At 36.8% G+C, this 20,758-nt stretch overlaps 1 protein-coding gene across 5 annotated transcripts in view; it reads right to left on the bottom strand.

Moving 5' to 3' along the window:
• The window catches only part of PREPL (prolyl endopeptidase like), a 37,155-nt gene that overhangs the window by 7,701 nt on the left and 8,696 nt on the right, over positions 1–20,758 (bottom strand). For 3 of the 5 annotated variants that reach the window (XM_070477568.1, XM_070477556.1, XM_070477563.1), the window contains 9 exons: positions 16,962–17,084; positions 15,535–15,601; positions 13,557–13,763; positions 11,697–11,832; positions 9,322–9,538; positions 8,534–8,719; positions 4,187–4,384; positions 1,663–1,838; positions 142–358 (listed from right to left, as the gene is read on the bottom strand). In XM_070477568.1, the coding sequence (XP_070333669.1) occupies positions 142–358; positions 1,663–1,838; positions 4,187–4,384; positions 8,534–8,719; positions 9,322–9,538; positions 11,697–11,832; positions 13,557–13,763; positions 15,535–15,601; positions 16,962–17,036 (1,479 nt within the window). In that variant the 5' untranslated portion in view covers positions 17,037–17,084. Of the gene's footprint in view, positions 1–141; positions 359–1,662; positions 1,839–4,186; positions 4,385–8,533; positions 8,720–9,321; positions 9,539–11,696; positions 11,833–13,556; positions 13,764–15,534; positions 15,602–16,961; positions 17,085–18,336; positions 18,445–20,758 lie in introns of those variants that run through there. The other 2 variants (XM_070477574.1, XM_070477559.1) reach the window with 2 other exon arrangements.

Raw genomic sequence — 20,758 nt, forward strand, 5'->3', positions numbered from 1 at the left:
CATAGCTACAATTCTCTGTTTAAAATTTAAAAGCTCTGCTATACTTCTATGCAATGGTAAAACTGGAACATGAAATTTTTCTTTGAGCATCTATTACTTCATGCCTCCCTGTTCAGTAAACAGTAGAGATAGAGTACTCACCTCCAAAGTCACAGCTCTCAGCAGTTCTGGACTAGAATTACACAATGCTCCCACAAGCACCCCTCCAGCACTGAAAGCAGTCAGGGCTGTTAGACTTGGCTGAGAAAAGCCTTGGTCATGAAGCGTCTTAATGCAAGCCTCTAAGTCAGCAAGGCCATTGAGTTTTTTAGTTAGCCGGCCATCAGCGTGCCACTGGAGGCCTAACTCACCACCTCCCCTGAAATTAAAGGGCAAAAAAGTTTTAGTGGGGAAGAAATATTAATGATATAGGTCAGGGTCAGCAAACTATAGCCTGTGGGCTAAATTTGCCCAGAGACCTGTTTTTATATGGCCCTTGAGCTAAGAAGGATTTTTATATTTTTAAAGGTTGGGGAAAAAAACAAATATCAACCAGGAATATGCAGTGGAGACCATATGTGGCCTGCAAAACTTAAAATGTTTACTATTTAGTTCTTCAGAGAAAAAGTTTGCCAACCCCTGATGTAGACAATCAAAATATTCAACAAATATGCTTTGAGTGCCTGCTTGCTATTTACCAGGCATTGTGCTAAATGCAGGCCTTAAAAATATAAACAAGTAGAAATCCTCTGTCTTGGAGGTCATAATTTTTCGGGGAAAAACAGCTACCAAGCAACACAGTTACTGCTATAACAGAAGCAGAACCAGAGCAGAGACTATCCATCTGTCTATATATGTGAGTCAGGAACATGAGTGCTTTAAGGAGATGACACCTAAGCTGAGTCTTGAAGGAACAATGTGAGTTCCCAGAAGAACAAAGAAAGGGATGACATCATCAACTCAATGGACATGAGTTTGAGCAAACTCTGGGAGACAGTGAAGGACAGGGAAGCCTGGCGTGCTGCAGTCCATCAGGTCACAAAGAGTCGGACACGATGGAGAAACTGAACAACAACAAAAAGAAAGGGAAGGCATCAAGACACAGCATGTGGGAGGTCACAGAGGTTGTCATGTCAAATGATGTAGCAAAGGCTGCATGTGTAGGATGTACATGGCTGCAGAAGAGGGCGTATTTGGGGAATGCTGACAGACGCCACTATGAAGATAAGCCACATCATTAGGATGTTAATATGGAGGATTTGGATTTTATTGTGGAGATGGGTAAGTGGTAAAGAATTTAAACAGAAACAAAATACTATTTGTGTCTTGGAATCAGCAAAATAATATGGAAATTAGAGTACAAAAAAGGGAGTCCAGCTTAAGAAGCTATTTTAGAAAAATCCAAACTCAGGAGAATGAAATGGAAACACTAATGTAGTTAAGTACAGACATTGGTCTATCTATTCTAAAAATTCAAAAAATCTGGTGTAAAATCCTAAAAAGATACCCTTTCGCTTCTGGGATTGATCAATCCCAGACCCAGTGTTCTGCTAGTGAACCAGGTTCTACTAGCACAGGTTTAGGAGCACAAATGAGCAAATCAACGTTCGCTCCCCAGCATCTCGTTATTCCGGACAGGTGATGATGCTCCAGCCCTCACATGCCACACAAAACATGACTCACCGAACATGACAATATGCTAATATCCAGCCATCGTCCACCAACACCCGCCTTTCAGGCCTGAAATTCATTTTCAAATCCATTCCATAAGCTCCATATACTTGTACCAGGAGAGGTTTCTTCTGTAAGTCCTCAGAATCCGTTTTATGGAAAACAGTCATTGGCACTAATTTTCCATCCTGGAAAGGAAGATGTATTATGCAGGTAAAGAAGTCTTTTGAAACAGTTTTATCCCCAATTTTATTTGTTGCTTATTGATGTTGAGCAGCAACTTCATTTAATTAAGACAAAAGAGTTACGGTCTCTAAATGTCCATCAGGGTCCTTAATTTTCAGCTACTCTGCGGACACAATATTAGAGTAACTAGAAAAGATAGTAAGACTCTGGCTTGAAAATGGTTTATTAAATGTAGCTTTTTGTGACGGTTAAGTAACTTTATAACAAGGTCTTCACTACTCAGTTTAACTGTTTTTCTTTCAGGACAAACCAAAGTAACTATCAAGGTTACATATATTAGGATAGTATTCTTCCTATACCTCAGGTTACAAATGAGCACTTCCTATCTTTGAATATATACAAATACGTTAACTAAAGAAGTTTAAACAACTCAGTTTTTGGTACTCAACTGTCAGAAATCTCAGTCATTAAAACCTGAAATCTCTTACTAACCTAACACCCACTCACATCCTCTTCATAGACCTATTTAACTTTATTTTTAAAATGTTTCAAAGTGGTTCAGGCTTTATAAATTTTAACATCTAAATTATTTTTAAGTCAAACAACTGTACCTCAGTGTAGTTCTCTGGACAGATAAAATTAAGATAATATGAATTATATCTGATCATCCTTTCACGGAAAAAGGGTAGAAATGTTGGTTATCACCCTGCTTACAGAAACTAAGAAAAAAGCACTAGTTTACATAAGGAAAAGAATATAACCATACCACTCTAATGTTTTTTCACTCTCATTTTGAAAACTTCACTTTGGGGCACTAGCGTGTTACCAAGTAAGGAAGAACTCTTCCCCTCATTATTATACTCAACCTGTTACAACAGTGTAAATGAATTTTTACTTCTCAGTAAGGTTCATCATTATAAAATGATATAGGTGAATTTCTATAAAATAATCCTTCCCCCCTTCTAGCTTAACTGTTTTTTTTTGGTCGCGCTGGTCTTCCCTGTAGCATGCGGGCTTGGCTGCCCCACTGCAGGTAGGATCTCAGTTCCTGACCAGAGATCAAACCCGAGTCCCGTGCTCTGGAAGGTGGAATCTCAGCCACTGGACCACCAGGCAAGTCCCTCTAGCGTAATCCTTTGTAAAAAATAATTTTATTGACTTATTTTTGGCTGTGCCGGGTCTTGCTTGCTGTGTGGGCTTTGCTCTAGTTGTGGCGAGCGGGGGCTTCTCTCTAGGTGCGATATGCAGGCTGCTCATTATGGCGGCTTCTCTTGTGGAGCACAGGCTCAACAGCTGTGGCACACGGGCTGAGCTGCTCTGTGGCGTGTGGGATATTCCTGGATCAGGGATCGAACCTGTGTCTCATGCATTGACTGGTACATTCTTTACCACCGAGCCACCAGGGAAACCCCTAGCTTAACTCTTGATCATTCTAGAGGCAATACTTCCTCAGAGAAGTCTTCCCCATTTCTGCAGATGAGGTAGGGTCCTTTCACCATATGTTTCCACTGTCCTCAGTACATCTTCCTTTGCAGCAATCAGGACATTAGTAATTACTTCTTCAAAATCTTGCATCTTCCCCACTAGATTTAATATCCACAAGGGCAGGGGCTATCTTAGCGTGCTGCTGCTGCTGCTGCTGCTAAGTCATGCTCAGTCGTGTCCAACTCTTCGCGACCCCATGGACTGCAGCCTACCAGGCTCCTCCGTCCATGGGATTTTCCAGGCAAGAGTACTGGAGTGGGGTGCCATTGCCTTCTCCATATCTTAGCCTCGTTCACTCTAATTGTTTATTACCTTCAAAATTGTTGCCATAATGACACACAAACTATTTTTTTCCTTAAATCAACTTTTAATATTTAAATATACATAATACACAAAATCAAGGCCTTGCTAAGCTGGTTAAAGGGCTTCCCAGGAGGCGCTAGTGGTAAAGAACCCAACTGTCAATGCAGGAGATATAAGAGATGTGGACTCAATCCGTGGAGGAGGGAAGATCTCCTGGAGGAGGGCATGGCAACCCACTCCAGTATTCTTGCCTGGAGAATGCCACAGACAGAGGAGCCTGGCGGGCTACAGTTCATAGGGTTACACAGAGTTCAACACGACTGAAGCGACTTAGCACTCATGCAGGTTATAAATTTTCTAATCCATGTTAAAATAAATGCATGAGTATTCAAGTTCAAAGAAAAGTCCATTCACCTCCTAAAATGATTTGAGTCTTGCAGTGGAATGTGAGATCCACTTTACTAATCTGTGCTAATGTAATCCCATCAGGGGTATTAACAATTAACAAACAGAAGCTTTTCAGTGAATGGCGGGGCTGACAGTGGGGATCACAAAGACTTACCTTGCTTTTGGCTTCCATGCGTAAAACACGACTAGTCTTTGTTATTGGGTCTTCATGCCCAGTTTCCTCAAATAGTTTGCCTTCTGCAAACTTATATGTATAGTATTTTGGGGGACGTATTGGAGAGCAAAGCTGAAAGGGGCAGTTCTTTGGGTCTGAATTTGTATCTATTATGAATCCACAGGCCCAAGGCGGGAGCTAAAGAAATAGAACAGTTAGCTGTACTCTTTATTGAGACACTAAGTATTATTAATTAAATTTCTGGGTATGCTCCAAACAAGATGATGTAGATATCAAGTTTATTTTTATCCACTTTCATCTAATGCCTCATTTAAGGATTACTTCAGTACAACAAAAAAAATATTTCAAGTGAAAAACGAAACAACACTAGTGACCAATAAAAATAAGAAAAAAGTACAGGAAAATGGTTTATCATGATTCTAGATTGACTTGAAATGTCCTTTAATAATAAAAGTTTATCTGGGGATATATAAACTTGGGCAATGAAACAACAAAAAGATTAACAGCTAATCAAGTAGGAATTCCAGAACCCAAAGATATCCTCGAGATCTCTCTTCTCATAGAACATGAGATCTCTCACTTGTGGTTTTAATAATTTACCCAGCAGCCCTTCTCTACTGCCTGGACAGCCCCAGGGACGACAGTCATTATTCCAGGACTACAAACTAGCTCAGCAGCACTAAAGCATTTACAATTTGTTTTTAACTTTAGCTCCCAGGCTAACCATTGTGCAGAACAAAACCTTTCCCGCACACCTACTCTGAGAGACTCACTGCTATTATGATTAAGATTGTTAACTTTAAGAAAAAAGGAAAAGAAATCAAAATTTATTCTCTCAGAGCAGCAGGGTCCAGCCTCAAGCCTTCCACTAACATCCCTCTTACACCTTTTAAAAGAACTCTAGTAAGCAGGCTGACGGTATGTTAGAAATGGTACTGAGAGTCAGAATATTTCAAAGAAAATTGCCTTTCTTTTCCTGAGTAATTGTAGAAAGAGCAAATTCCTTAGAAAATCAGAGGTCTTGGCACAGCAACGTCACTGGTGGGCACTATTCAGAGAGGATACATGGGGGATGTGTGCATAAAGAGTGTACCATTTAACCTGTAGAAACTATGGTTAAAGAGCTTAGGTTCACAGAGAAAATTTCTTGTAATTAATCCAAAGAATCCACTGCTGTAAAGTACTAGAGACATATATTTGCATTGTCTTTCTAGAAGAGTTCCTAATTTATTTGCTTCAGACTGTGGATTATTTTCAAGGATAATTTGTTTATTTAAATATTATTTATCTATAATGTATACAACCATAACTAGAAAGAAAAATGTAATCATGAGAGTTAAAAATCATTTTTGTTTTAGAACATTTATATAGCTTTTTAAGACACCAGACATTACATTTGATAATTTGACTTCATGAAGTAGATGGAAAATTCTGGCTGTTTTATTTAGGTCCTCATTCTTTCTTATTTATGCCACTAGATGTTGTTTAGTAGCTCAGTCATGTCCGACTCTTTGTGACCTCATGGACTGCCACACACCAGGCTTCCCTGTCCTTCACCATCTCCCGGAGCTTGCTCAAACTCATGTCTATTGAGTCAGTGATGCCATCCAATCATCTCATCTTCTGTGGTCCCCTTCTCCTCCTGCCTTCAATCTTTCCCAGCATCAAATTATTTTCCAGTGAGTCGGTTCTTCGTATCAGGTGGCCAAAGTATTGGAGCTTCAGCTTCAGCATCAGTCCCTCCAATGAATATTCAGGATTGATTTCCTTTAGGATGGACTGGTAGGATCTCCTTGCAGTCCAACGGACTCTCAAGAATCTTCTCCAAAACCACAGTTCAAAAGCATCAATTTTTCTGCACTCAGCCTTCTTTATGGTCCAACTCTCACATCCATACATGACTAGGAGCAAGTGTCTTTTAATTTCATGGCTGCAGCCACCATCCACAGTGATTTTGGAGCCCAAGAAAATAAAGTCTCTCACTGTTTCCATTGTTTCCCCATCTATTTGCCATGAAGTGATGGGACCGGATGCCATGATCTTCTTTTTTTTGAATGTTGAGTTTTAAGCCAGCTTTTTCACTCTCCTCTTTCACCTTTATTGAGAGGCTCTTTAGTTCTTCTTCGCTTTCTGCCATAAAGGTGGTCATTTGCATATCTGAGGTTATTGATATTTCTCCCGGCAACCTTGATTCCAGCTTGTGTTTCATTCAGCCTGGCATTTCACATGATGTACTATCAAATTAGTTAAATAAGCAGGGTGACAATATACAGCTTTGATGTATTTCTTTCCTAATTCAGGACTAGTCTGTTGTTCCATGTCTGGTTCTAACAGTTGCTTCTTGACCTGCATACAGGTTTCTCAGGAGGCAGATAAGGTGGTCTGGTATTCCCATCTCTTTAAGAATTTTCCACAGTTTGTTGTGATTCACACAGTCAAAGGCTTTAGCATAGTCAATGAAGCAGATGTTTTTCTGGAATTTCCTTGCCTTTTCTATGATCCATCGGATGTTGGTAATTTGATCTCTGGTTCCTCTGCCTTTTCTGAATCCAACTTGAACATCTGGAAGTTCTCAGTTCACATACTGTTGAAATCTAGCTTGGAGATTTTGATCATTACTTCACTAGCATGTGAAATGAATGCAATTGTGTGGTAGTTTGAACATTCTTTGGCATTGCCCTTCTTTGGGAGTGACCTTTTCCAGTCCTGTGTCCCCTGCTGAGTTTTCCAAAATTGCTGGCATATTGAGTGCAGCACTTCACCAGCATCATCTTTTAGGATTTGAAATAGCTCAGCAGGAATTCCATCACCTCCACTAGCTTTGTTCGTAGTGATACCTCCTAAGGCCCACTTTACTTCACACTCCAGGATGTCTGGCTCTAGGTGAGTGATCACAGCATCGTGGTTATCTGGGTCATGAAGATCTTTCTTGTATAGTTCTTCTGTATATTCTTGCCACTTTGTCTTAGTATCTTCTGCTTCTGTTAGGGCCATACTGTTTCTGTCCTATATTGTGCCCATTTTTGCATGAAAATGTTTCCTTGGTATCTCTAATTTTCTTGAAGAGATCTCTAGCCTAGATCTCTATGCCACTATAACAGTCTCAAAACTAACCTACATACCCCTCATCTCTTGGTGCTTCTGTGTACTCTAACGTGGCTGCCAGACAACCTTGTGAAGTATAGTATGCCTCCTCAAATTATTCCCCTGCCTTCAAACTTCAAATTTTCCCCTCTTCATAATTTACGCATAAATTCATCATGTTGACAGTCAAAGAATGCCAAATCATAGCTTCATACCCTAGTAATTTGTTCTGCTTCAATAAAAGGGATTTATTAGCAGTTTCCTGAATATTTTCCTAAGTTCTCCAGCTTAGAGCTTCATTTGATGGACTTTCTCATCCTAGAATACTATTCCTTTCCCTACCCAACAAAACCCTATCTATCTTCTTTGGTTATCTCAAATTCTACTACCCCCTAAAGTTTTTTTGGGCCCTCCGGGCCTCATGGCACATTTTATGTTTTTAATCCCACTTATTTAAACCCATCCTATACTTATTCTTTGTGTACAAGTCTAATCTCATGATAAATGGTATTCTCCTAAGGCCAGGTATTTTGACTTACTATCTTTCCATTCCAGAGAGCCCAATACAGAGCTCTGCACATAGAAATTTAATAAACATCCAGTGAATTTACTGGAATTGCATTTTAGCAAAAATTGTCATAACACTATAGATAGGGAGGTACAAATGGCCTGTCTGCTGGTCATACAACTCCTTCCACATCAAGCGAAACAGAGGCCTCTCTTCCCTTCAGTGCATGTTACCTTAACTCACATATTATGCTGCTGTAAAACTGGGCAATGATGTTACCATTCACAGTTCTATAAAGTTGGCAAAGAGATGATACAGACACAAACAAGTGTGGCAGAAACACTGTAGTAGAAACACGGGAGGCATGCCTACTGTCTGGGATGGGAGGAGCAGGTAGTGGTTAGGCTCCAGCTGCCAAGCTGGCCTGAGTTATGACTATATCTGAGGTTGTAGAGACACATGATACAGAGATATGTAGAAAGAGAAACACAATGGCACTTAACTCTACTTCTGAAGTCCATCCTATACAGCGGTATTTTTCAGTGCACTAAAAGCAAAGACTTCTAAAAGTAATTCTAAAATAAACCTCCTAAACCTGATGAAGACCCACTATACTAAATTCTATTTAAATTAATTTCTAAGAAAAAGTACATTGCTATTATTCAAAATTTGATGTTCTGTTAATACTGCATGTATGCTGATTAACAGTATTATCTTTCGAAAATTAAACATACCTTTAGAGACCGAACTGAATCGTCAGCCAGACCAATCACGTTAACATAAAGCAAATTGCTATGCTTCAGGAAGAGAACACAATGATCCTTAAACATGTCCAAATCTACAACTTTGGTATTTCTCTTCATCGTGAAAAACAAATCCCAATTCATAATAGCAGGGGTATCGGCTGCTGTTCTCATTAGCTGTGTGGAACAAAATTAGATGAGATCAGAAATGATGACTACAGCATCCAGCGATGAAACCACTGAAAATCAGACCTTATTAGTCTGCACTGTTAATGAAGAGCTGAAGGAACTTAACTCTGCATCAGGGCTGAAGTGTGAACGTCACCTTAGGAATGAGCCCTGGCTAGCCTGCTGGGGAGTATGATGCAGTGCTTAGCTGACGGTCAAGCACCGAGAGCCAGCTGACTGTGGGGCCATCACTGAGCCTAGCCGAGACCATCAGAGGGACTGCCCGAGATCAGTCCAAACTGCTGACTCACGAAATCCGAGTTTATAAAAGTTTAAAAAGTTTGTTAAGCCACTAAGTTTGGCTTTGATGACTTAACATTAGTTAGGATAGGGAATGTTTTCCTTTGCTAACCTTTTTGGGTATAGTAAAATATGAAGAGGTATATTAGCTCTGAGGGAAGAGAAATGGGATTGGCTATACATAGGAAGGTAGCATCAATTTTAAATGACCCAAAGCTTATGAAACAATAAACTCTTAGAGCAAGAAGTGTTGATGTTACTGTAACACTTCCTAACAGCCTAAATGGGGACCAGGAAAATACAGGATTTACCTTGAATTCTGTAGGCTCGCCAACATTAGTGAGAATGTATAACTCATCATCTCTATGTTCTACATAGTAAAGGACCCCATGGATTCGCTTCTGGATAAGTACGGGTGGGTCCCAAGGGCTCAGGCCATCTATCAACCACACCTCAGAAGTGGTCTTGCTCATGATATTCATGGTGAGAAAACGACTGTCTTTTGTAAGATAAAGGAAGACAAAAAAACTATGCAGAAAAAAGAGAGAGGGGGGGAGAGAGAGGAAAATCCAATAAATTTCAAATGTAAGCTACTATTGCTAATGACAATTTCTCACTGGTATTGAGTATATATATTAATTTCTAATGCACACAGAAAAGAAAAACTCCTTAGTGAAATACTGCTTGTGAAAACTGGCTATTATTTTTTCTCAATTTCTCCTCAAAGGCATTCAAAATAATTTTTCTCTAACATTTTATTATGAATATTTTTCAAAACCCACCACTAAGATTCTATAACTGCTAACATTTTGCTGTATTTCCTTGATCACATATTTATATATCTTTCAATCCATCTTTTTTAAAAAATGCATTTCAAGGTAAACTACAGATATCATTTAACACTCAATCACACTAATAGATTACAGGAATTTTTGCTGAGAAGAGGAAATAAACTTCTTGGAGAAGATATGTAATTGTAGGGAAGAAAAGAGACAGAGTTTTCTTTGTTTTTCCTCTGAATGCATGTTGGATATCCTTTTTTCCTACTCTCCCAGTTTTTACAACAAAACAAACAACAGGAAGAAAAACCGTCACAATCTCATTAAACTAACACATTTTAAAAATTTTAGTTTTTCTATTTTTCCTTCCAGGGCTTATTTGTATTTTATACATGTCTTTAAATAGATGTAATTAAAATACAGATGCAATTCTGGATTCTGCATTTCTTACTACACATATTATCATCTTTCCCCACATTAGTTATACAGTTTATGATCAGTATTTTTAATGGCTTCCTAATATACTATTAAGTTGAATTATCATAATACTTAAAAACTTAGCTATTTCATTGTAATAAATATAAAAGGGAACATATCATGAAGATAGTTTCCTTCTCCATAACTTTTATAATTATTTCCTTAGGATAAATTCCCAGTAATAGAAATACTATTTTAATGATTAAGAGTATTTTTATGACTCGATAAATCAAAGACTATCCCAAGAGCATTATACTAATTCATATCGACACACTGGATGCCTTTAAATATTGCGTCTACATTTCCTGATTATGAAAGTAATTCACACTGAAAATACTGAGAAATATAAAGATAGATGGTAAGTTTTAGTTGCAAGACAGAAAATAGTCTATAGTCATAAGTCATGGTATAATGTAATAAATTACTAGCTTAAACTGTCATTTCCAAAAGACAATCTTGACATATGACACATAAAATAGTGGGATCATAGGAATAGTTCTAATAAATTCTCATTAATAGAATCCTCATCAGAAAAAAATGCAATGACAGTGTTACTGGATCAAGAATGTTAGTGCTATGGGCTGGAATAATTTCTCCAGACCTCAAGTTTTTTATATGAACTTGGAGTTGTACAATATTTTCTTTAAGGTCCTTGTCAGGTCTGAGATTTTATTAAGTGAAGGGTTAATTTTCTTGTTTGGGGTATCAATTTTACACTCACAGATTGGTTTTTAAAGCTCACTTTTTTTTCTCTTGCAAAATCTGTTCAGACATTGTCCAAATCATACTGTTAAATGATGTATAAGGTGACAGGACCCTGGTGTTAAGAAATAGTTTCTTATAAATCATTTGGAAAAGTATATCTGGCTAAGAGTTACGGAACTTTGCCAGATAAATTTAGCATCATTTCCTCTCCAGCCTGGTTGAGTGGTAATATGAGGCATAAGTCCTGAAGCAAAAAGAATTAGCTTTAAGGAGGAATTACCAGATTACTGGGGAAAGTAAAATTTAAAGACCAAAGTATATCATGGCTCAAAGCAAAGCAATTTAAATTTTAGATAATCTATATGAAATAGTGAATTCTGTGTAACTGATATGGTTAATCTAGTTATGACCTACAAGAGATTCATAGTGCTGCATGACAATGCTATTTAAATGTTAAATTAAGAACTCTTCTCATGTCAGTACAGAGAGGATGTTAGTAATACAGCACCTACAGTCTAATGCTATATCTGTGTTCACTCTGAAGTCTGAATACAACTAGTTTCCAATTTTGAATCTAAATCACTTATAAAAGAATGCTGTGCTCACCTTAGCCTTATTACATCTGATTCCAGCCAAAATCAATGTTTTAAGTCAACCAAGAGCAGCACTTTAGATAACCAGAGAAATACGCTGAAGATAAAGACTTAATTTAATTGTTCTAGTACCTTGGGTCTTTTTCTGTGTAAAAACGTTCATTACGTTTGTTATCACCAAAAGTGGCTCGATATACATCATGACAGCGAAGGTTCCTCTGGAAGGTGTAGAATAAAACATCTTCGTCTTCTTCATCCTTTACCCATTCTAAAAGAAAACAATTAAAGAATTATATATAGCCACCTATTTACAGTTAAAAAAAAAAAAGGCACAGTGCATTCTGAGTGTCAAACAGAAGAGATGTGTAAGTTTATCTCTGGCAATCTAAATCTAACACAGGTTTGATTATACCTAACCCTGTTATTTCCAAAGAATAAGATACTACTACTTCAATTCTAAGTTTTTGTAGTTATCTGTTTCAAGGTATTCAACTTTCTAAATAAGAGTTGAACATTCAATATTTAGGGAAGACTTTGGTAAAGTCACATCTGCTTTCAGCAGATCGATTATGTTTAAATTTCATGCTCTTGTGCTTAGACGCTTGGTCATGTCTGACTCTTTGTAACCCCATGGACTACAGCCCACCAGGCTCCTCTGTCCATGGGATTCTCCAGGCAAGAATACTGGAGTGGGTTTTCCTGTCCTCCTCCAGGGGATCTTCCCAACCCAGGGATCAAACCCAGGTCTCTCACATGGTAGATGGTTTCTTTACCATCTGAGACACCTAGGAAGCCCATATTTAAGTTTGCAGGAATACTGGATCACTTCCTCTCATGCCTCAATGTTTTTGTATGTTTTCAAGTGACAGTTTATCTCAAACTAAGCTTTAAAAAAAAACTTATTTTTTAATTGGTAGAAAATTGCTTTATAATTTTGTGTTGGTTTCTGCTGTACAACAACATGAATCAGTCACATGCTGATGTTTCCTAGATCCTACCAAAAGCTGTAAATTAAAGTATTCATACAATTACATCATGACTGCCACCTGGCTGACAGTGACTAAAAGACATCATTGTATAATATGCATTCTGATTTTAGAGGTTAAAATGTACAAGAGGTATGTCTTAGAAAAAATTTGATAGGATATAATTTTAATTCATTGTAAAAGCATTCCTTTATTAAACAATGGGGAAATTTATGGCAGAAAATGAAAGGGAGGATAAAGTATGTGTAAGACACACACACACACACACACACACACACACATAATCACTCAATGATAAATGATAAAATTTAAAGTTGGTTTTATTGGTAAAAATATCATAACTTTACTGATGAATAAGTTAGTTCAGGGAATTCCCTGGTCATTCAGTGATTAGGACTCAGTGCTTTCACTGCCAGGGAGTGGTTCAATCCCTAGTCAGGGAACTAAGATCTTGCAAGCTGTGTGGTCAAAAACACAAACAAAAAGTTAATTCATCTTGTTCCAGAGTTCCTTGGTAGGGACCCCAGGGCAATCTGCTACAATGGCTGGACAAGATGATGTGAAATTTAAAAAATCATACCCCAGCCTAAAGTTGAATAAAATATTAAGATGTAATTTATATGCAAACATGTACTCTAAGTAATAGCAAAGAATATTATTACTGATACATAACTAATAAGGAGCCTGGTGGGCTACAGGGTTGCAAAGAGTCGGACATGACTCTTTAGCAGGCATGCACTGATATATATTACTGATACATTAACATACACTGTGCAACCTAGACTCTGATTATAATACTTTTAAAAACATGGACATGAATTTGGATGTTTAATTAAAGAAAGGAAGGTCTCTTGGTTAAGAGGCACAGAGGAAGGTATGGAGTCCACAGGGATAAACAGATCAGGCATTCATCTTCTGATTCATTCATGTGGGCAAATAAAAATGTTTCAAAAGTGTAGACAATTCTCTTGCTGTTGTCTTTTCAACGTTTTAGTTGGTGTCTTACCAAAACTAGACACATTTGGGAAAGAAGCTTCCATTACAGGCTGGTCACTGAGCTTCACAACTATACAAGTAGATGCTTCAGAATCCTCAGTTCTTATCTTGGCAGCTACATATTTTTCATCAGGAGCAACTCTGATACAGTCAATGAAGGGCTGCTCTAATTTAAGTTCCTCCAAATTGAACAAAACTTCATAGTTATCATTGTCTGCTGCATAAAGAAAAAAGTAGAGGAGATAATTCCATAAGATATACTTACAATCTTTTTAAAAGTATATTTCAGTGTTTTAGAGTAGCATCCCCCTTCTGGAAGATGCTACATTTTGGCTTCCTTCAGCATTGACAGTAGCTTGATGTGTGTAGAAAATGGCATTTGTTATTTAATATTACAATATCCTATTCAGTATTATTCTATACATCAGCCTATGTGATGTTACTTGATACAGTTAGTCTAATATTTATAGACCATATAGAACCTAGAAAAGTAAGAAACTATAAGTGACACTAAGTAATCTATGTTGTGCCTAGCATAGTAACTGGGATTTGGTAGATGCTCAAAAAATGCTGGTTCTCACCTCTATTCCCTCTGCCTAAGCTTCTGAGTGTAAGTATTAATTCTAGCTTAGGCAAACTCAGCTATTAAAAGCTAGTCATTTAAAATAAGGATAAAAATCAATAATCAAAACCTATTTTTTTATGCCTTTGAAAATCAATACCAGCCTTTCAGGCAGCATGTCCAGGGGGTGAGTAGGTACCAATCACTGGCCCTTCTGTCCTGGGAGTACACACAGACCACCGCACCAGCACACCCCATATCAAGGGGATAATGGCCACATATGTTGAGGACAGAGGCAGCAAGCATACAAACTAAAAGCAGCCCTCAACTTCCTACAAGGTGGAGTAGGAGAAGGACTTGAGTTCACTTCCTCTCATGAAAACACCAAAATCACAACTAACTGTTAACAACCACTGACCAAAAAGACTGGAACCTATCAAAAAAACATACTTTACACCCAGACAAAGAAGAAGCTACAATGAGACAGTCGGGGGTGGGGGTGGGGGAACGCTTTCATGATATAATCAAATCCCACCCATTGGGTGGGCAAGCCACAAACTGGAAAAATAATTATATCACAAAGGCTCTCCCACAGGAGTGAGAGTTCCGAGTCCCATGGCAGGCTCCCCAGCCTGAGGGTTTGGCGTTGGAAGGAACCTCCAGAGCATTTGGCTTTGAAGGTCAGTGGGGGCCTGAACAAACAATAAATGCTGGAAGGTGTGTAGAGAAGAAGGAACCCTCCTACACTGTTCATGGGAATGTAAATTGGTACAACCTCTACAGAGAACAGTATGGAGCGTCCTTAAAAAACAAAAAACGGAACTACCATATGATCCAGCAATCCCCTTGGGCATATATCCAGAGAAAACTATAATTCAAAAAGATACATGAACCCCAGTGTTCACTGCAGCGCTCTTTATAATAGCCAAGACTTGAAGCAACCTAAATGGCCAGTGACAGAGGAATGGATAAAGATGTACAGATACAGATCACAATGGAATATTACTCGGCCATCAAAAAGAATGACACAACGCCATTTGCAGCAACACGGATGAACCTAGAGACTGTCATACTAAGTAAGTCAGAGGGAGAAAGACAAATTTCATATGATATCACTTAGCATGTGGAATCTAAAAAAAATGATACAAAGAAACTTATTTGCAAAAGGTAATCAACAAGGACCTAATGTATAGCACAGGGAACTCTACTCAATATGTTGTAATAACCTATATGGGAAAAGAACCTGAAGAATGGATATATATATGTGTGTAACTGAATCACTTTACAGTACATATGAGACTAATAACTGTAAATCAACTATACTGCAACAGAAAATACAAATTAAAAAAATCAATACCAAATTTCTCATGAAAAATGTGAAATCGGAAAAATCAAATGTTTCTTAAAAAGGAAAACTGTACGGTACCTTCTTCATCTTTAGAACGAACCAAGCAGCAGCCCTCTTGATAATAAACGAAACCACCATGTTTAATCTGACAATGTAAAGAAGCAAATGGTTTATTTAATAATAACAATAATTTATCCACTAGTTTAAACACAATTTAATTAATCGTTTAATGGTCTGACTATTCAAGATGAAGAAATGAGACCTTTTATAAAGGCAGACCTGTTGAAGTCTATGAATGAACATAGAAAAAATATTAAGTGGATACAAATATACAATATAGTGATCAAGATATGGTTTTCATATGTTTACAGTCATTGGAGGCATTTCTAATACATAAATGAAAGAAACAACAAAGAGAAAACAAAACAAAACCTATGTCAGTTCTCATGAATGTATGAACCACGTTAGCTTCATTTTTGGAACTTCTGACAATTAACAGAGATCAACTGGCATCATTAAGATAAACCAAAATTATGCAGATGCAAAAACCATGACTTAAGACTAGCCTGAAAACCCAGTCAATACCTTTCTGAGATTCTTTCCTCTAAAATATGCTGTCATTGCCAACTGTTCACGGTTTGATCTTATTTTACACAAAGCATCTTACCCTCTGTAGAGGTGACAGATAAAGGCAATTTGAGAGACAGAAAGACCATTACCAATACGTGAATCATGCTCTTGTCTAATTCCTACATATTAAATGCAAGTGATTGACTGATATGATATTAGGTAGCTTAAGACATTTACTACCTGCTAGTTAATGGTGTGATTTGAATCTGGAATTCCTGATTCTTTGTTGTTCAGCTGCTAAGTCATGTCAGGTTCTCTGTGGCTCCATGGACTATATTGCTATTTTCATTCTACTATGTATGCAATTTTCACTCATAAGTTGTGGTTCTGTTTTCCATTCTTATCAAAAAGTTTTTAAAAAAAAAAATTTCAATGTGTATGTTAGTTTCAACCAAGTATTTATGAGTGTGGTAAACATAAAATGGCCAAGCAAATACTTGGCTTTCATGGTATTAAACTGTTCAAAGTGAATTTTCTTTTAATTAAAAAAAAGTATAGCTAGAACAATCAAATACTTTTCAAATAATGAAGCACTGACTTAGTTTCACTTGAACTTCTCACTGGTATTATTTTAAAGCATTTAGAAGCAGAATTGGTTGTTTCCAAAAACCAAAATTAATATAATACGCTTGGAAATTCATCTTGGCTTTGATCTTTACAATTTATTTAAAAGATCATACTTAGCTTATTCTTTGTTCTTTAAGTTTTTCAGCATATATTAAAGGCCAAAATCAGTCTAATTTGGATGTGGGCTTATGTTTATAAATCATAAAAATTATAAATCATAAGGTATTGATTTAAAAAAATATAAGGTATTTCATTTGTATCCCAACTGGTAATACAAGGTTTAAAAAAATAGAGATAAGATATCTTACCTCTGCATTGATGATTTCATATTCTTCTTGTGGCTGTGTTTCTAATTTTGCTCTCACTTTTTCAAACGCATCCATGTTTTCTGAAAGGGGTTTTTCGTTTTCCTGTTTACTAGACAGAAAATTCTGGAAAAAAGTTTTATCAGTATGATCATAATATTTCAATTAGGAAAAAAAAACTTTCACCTTTTAAAGATAATTCTTATTTCCTTCTCATGCAAATACTATAACATTAGGTGTATACCTATGAAATAAACTGCATTTCACAGATGTTAAGTATTGTTTCATAAGTTTAATAAGTCATTTCCTCTTTTTCATTTAAAAATGTAAAGAAAGAAAATGAGGTTGATAGTTAATGACTACAGAAGGAAATGGCAACCTACTCCAGTATTCGTGCCTGGGAAATTCCACAGACAAGAGCCTGGCTGGCTACAGTTCATGGGATCGCAGAGTTGGACACGACTGAGCGCACATGCACACATGAATTTAAATGCGTAAGTCCTTGAGAGGCAGAGATACTAAGAAGTGCTGAGGAGTGTTCAGAAATACTATGGGAAAGCAATAAATGAAATCCTGTGAACACTTAAACATATTTAATAGCCAGGTATGAGAAGGAGAAGTCTGCTGAATTTTATAAAGTACTAAAATACCTCCTAAAATGAGAAAAATGTCAAAGGCAGAGGAAGACATTAACATTATCAATAAATGTTCATTATTATTTTATTCACAGCAAGAGTCACGATAAGAAGTTTTGGTTACTTTCTATCTTCATTGGCCATAATTTTCTTCTCTTGTGGGGATAAGGAATCCTCCAAATAGAACTGTTTATCAGATCAAATGGTGAATTAAGGCTTTATAAAACAGAACTTCTCTTTTGAGATAAGGAGTAATATATTCATCTTAAAAAAGGAAGAATAAGGAAAAATAATGGAAAATTAGTGAGAAGAGAGAAAACTAAATAAAGGTGAAAACTAAATAAAACACTCCATGTCTTATTGCTGCTGCTAGGACGCTTCAGTCGTGTCCGACTCTGTGCAAACCCATAACGGCAGCCCACCAGGCTCCCCTGTCCCTGAGATTCTCAAGTCAAGTCTGACTCCTAGCGACCCCATAACGCAGCCCACCAGGCTCCTCCATCCATGGGATTTTCCAGGCAAGAGTACTGGAGTGGGCTGCCATTGCCATGTCTTATTAGGAGTCCCGAATAAGCTAAAAACTTAAGTTGGTATCTGCTGAGCACATAAATACCATATGAATTATTAACATTTGGGTAAGGCAAAAATCTCATTTCTCAAATTAAAAAAAGGGTTCAATAATTCAATACACCATGAGTTTGCCTTGCTTAAGGAAAAGAATTCTAGTCAAGATTTTCAATCACCTTTCTGCCAAAGATGACAACTGTACAGTGATTTGTGCCAGAGGGCACCAAGCCTTTGGTAAGGACCTCCAACAGCTGGTTAATATGTATTGCACAAGTGTGTCCATGATACTTTACCAACAGTGTAGAGAATGTAACTGATATAGTCTATATCACAATGAGTTTATAATCTAAAATTAAACACAAGAATAAAATAGAAAAATCACCAAAGCAAATTAACTGGAAAATTATCATTTTCACAAAGTTTTAAGACTTTTTGGGATGCTTTATCATTTGGATTAGATTCACATTAGCTATAATAGTCATTACACTAGTCATTTACTCTCTACTTCAATAATAAACTTAATGTGCTTGAGTAACAAGTGCAAATACTAGAGGCTTGTATGTTTACCTTTCTTTTTTTTTTTTAAAGTATCTCTACAAAATCTAGTGTTGATCTTTAGTGAGGCAAAATATCTATACCAATAATTTCCTATTATCACCTAAAGCACGAAACAGATCACTAGAAATCTATCTTGAAACCATAACTTAGTGATAGGAGCTGACTTTTTATTTCCAGACATATGCTATCTGTTCCGTTAATTCCTATTAGAGTCAGGAGAGCCACAAAGAGGGCACCTCTCTCTTTGCAGCCTCCAGCACATTACAAACCAGGAGCTGGGCTCTGCCACTTTCAACGCTGCTTCTTTCTTATTGAGAGCCGAGGCTAATGCGGGACTAAAGGCAGCAGGGCTGGCCCAATACCTATCCTGCTACACTTATCTTACAGTCTTAATTTTTTTTCTGTGTCACAAATCCAAATAAACTGAGTTTATCTGAACCAAAATAACTCTGAAATCAACAGGATTTTGAACTACCTTAATAAAGTAGAAGTAGAGTTCAAGTGTTTTGTAAATGATTCCTCAAAAGGAAATAACTCCCAGGGAAACTGAGATTTTCTATAGTACTCACAAAATACTCCAGGTTGGTTTTGGTTTAAGTTCTGTCTCAACAATACTCACTGGATGTTCCAAGCTAGCATTATCATTAGGGTATGCAGCTAAACCTATTGATTTTAGCCAAGTATCTTAATACATTAATAGTTCATTGGTTTTAAGGGTATAAACTGCCTAATGGAGCTGAGATGAGGAGAGCTTTAACTTTAAATTTGAAGAGCTTACATGCACAGTGTCACTTTATTAATGGAAAAAAGAACCAGTCTCCCTCATCTTCTGGGTGGCCTACTACAAAACCATTTTAATAATGTAAACTCTTAAGATAGAAAAAGAGAATATGTAAACTTTATTAGAGCAACATCATTGAACTCTAAAGACAGAAAATCACACAACAGAAGAACACTGGGCAGCTTTGAGTAAAGATGGTGCCATTAATAAATAGCTAATTCCAAGTCTGGGACAGGGAGAGTAAAAAGTAGGCTTAGGACATTTTGTGTTAGAAAGCAAGAAGTGTTCAAAGGTTTATGGAGATCTGTGAAAAGAACACAAGGGCCAGTTTGAGGGGGTTCCTAGTAGCCACATTTAGGGCAATTTGAGCATCCAAAATAATAATGACTGTAATTGATTACTTTAAACTAAAAACTCATAATAATTTAAAAAGAAATAAAAAAACAAAACACACACCAAACTAAAATAAAAAAATTAAAAGACTACAAAAAAAGGGGAAAACTTTTTTTACAGAATACTAGCTAATAAATATAGAAAGAATCACAGAAATAGAAAAATATTAGCAACCCCCACTGAAAGAAGTGATTAGGGTAAAGATCATCATCCATGGTTATTAAACTCATTAGGTGAAATGATATTGGGTAATAAAATATTTGCACAAAGTATTACCCTACATTCTACTTAGTAATTGCAAAGGGAATAAATGGCCCCTTAACAATGGAGAGAACTAGTAATTATCACCTTTATTGAAATTATTAAGCTTAGCATATGAACAGTGGGACAAGCTGACATTATGAGTCCCCTGAAATAACTCAATATGGATAATTTCAATTTAAGACAGAAAAAGAGAAGAGTAAACCTAAAGTAAGTAGAAGAAAGGAAATAAATTTAATTTGTTTCAATGAAATTGATAAAGAAACTAAAGAAAGGACCAACAAAACAGAAAAAGTTGGTTCTTTTAAAAATGTAATAATAAAAAAAAAAAATGTAATAAGAAAGATTGGAGGCCTGGACAGGGAGGCCGAGGAGAAAGAGGCCTGGAGTGCTGCAGTCCAAGGGGTCGCAAAGAGTCAGACACAACTTAGCGACTAAACAAGAAGAAAGACATGTATAAAACTTGACTTAAAAAGACAAAAATATTAGAAATGAAAAAGATGGCATAATTACAGATATAACAAAGATTTTTAAAAATTACAATAAAGTTCTTTTTGCTAATACATTTGAAAATATGATAAAATGGATAATTTTCCAGAAAATAA

Source organism: Odocoileus virginianus, chromosome 2 (genome assembly GCF_023699985.2).
Source record: "Odocoileus virginianus isolate 20LAN1187 ecotype Illinois chromosome 2, Ovbor_1.2, whole genome shotgun sequence".
Lineage (NCBI taxonomy): Eukaryota > Metazoa > Chordata > Mammalia > Artiodactyla > Cervidae > Odocoileus > Odocoileus virginianus.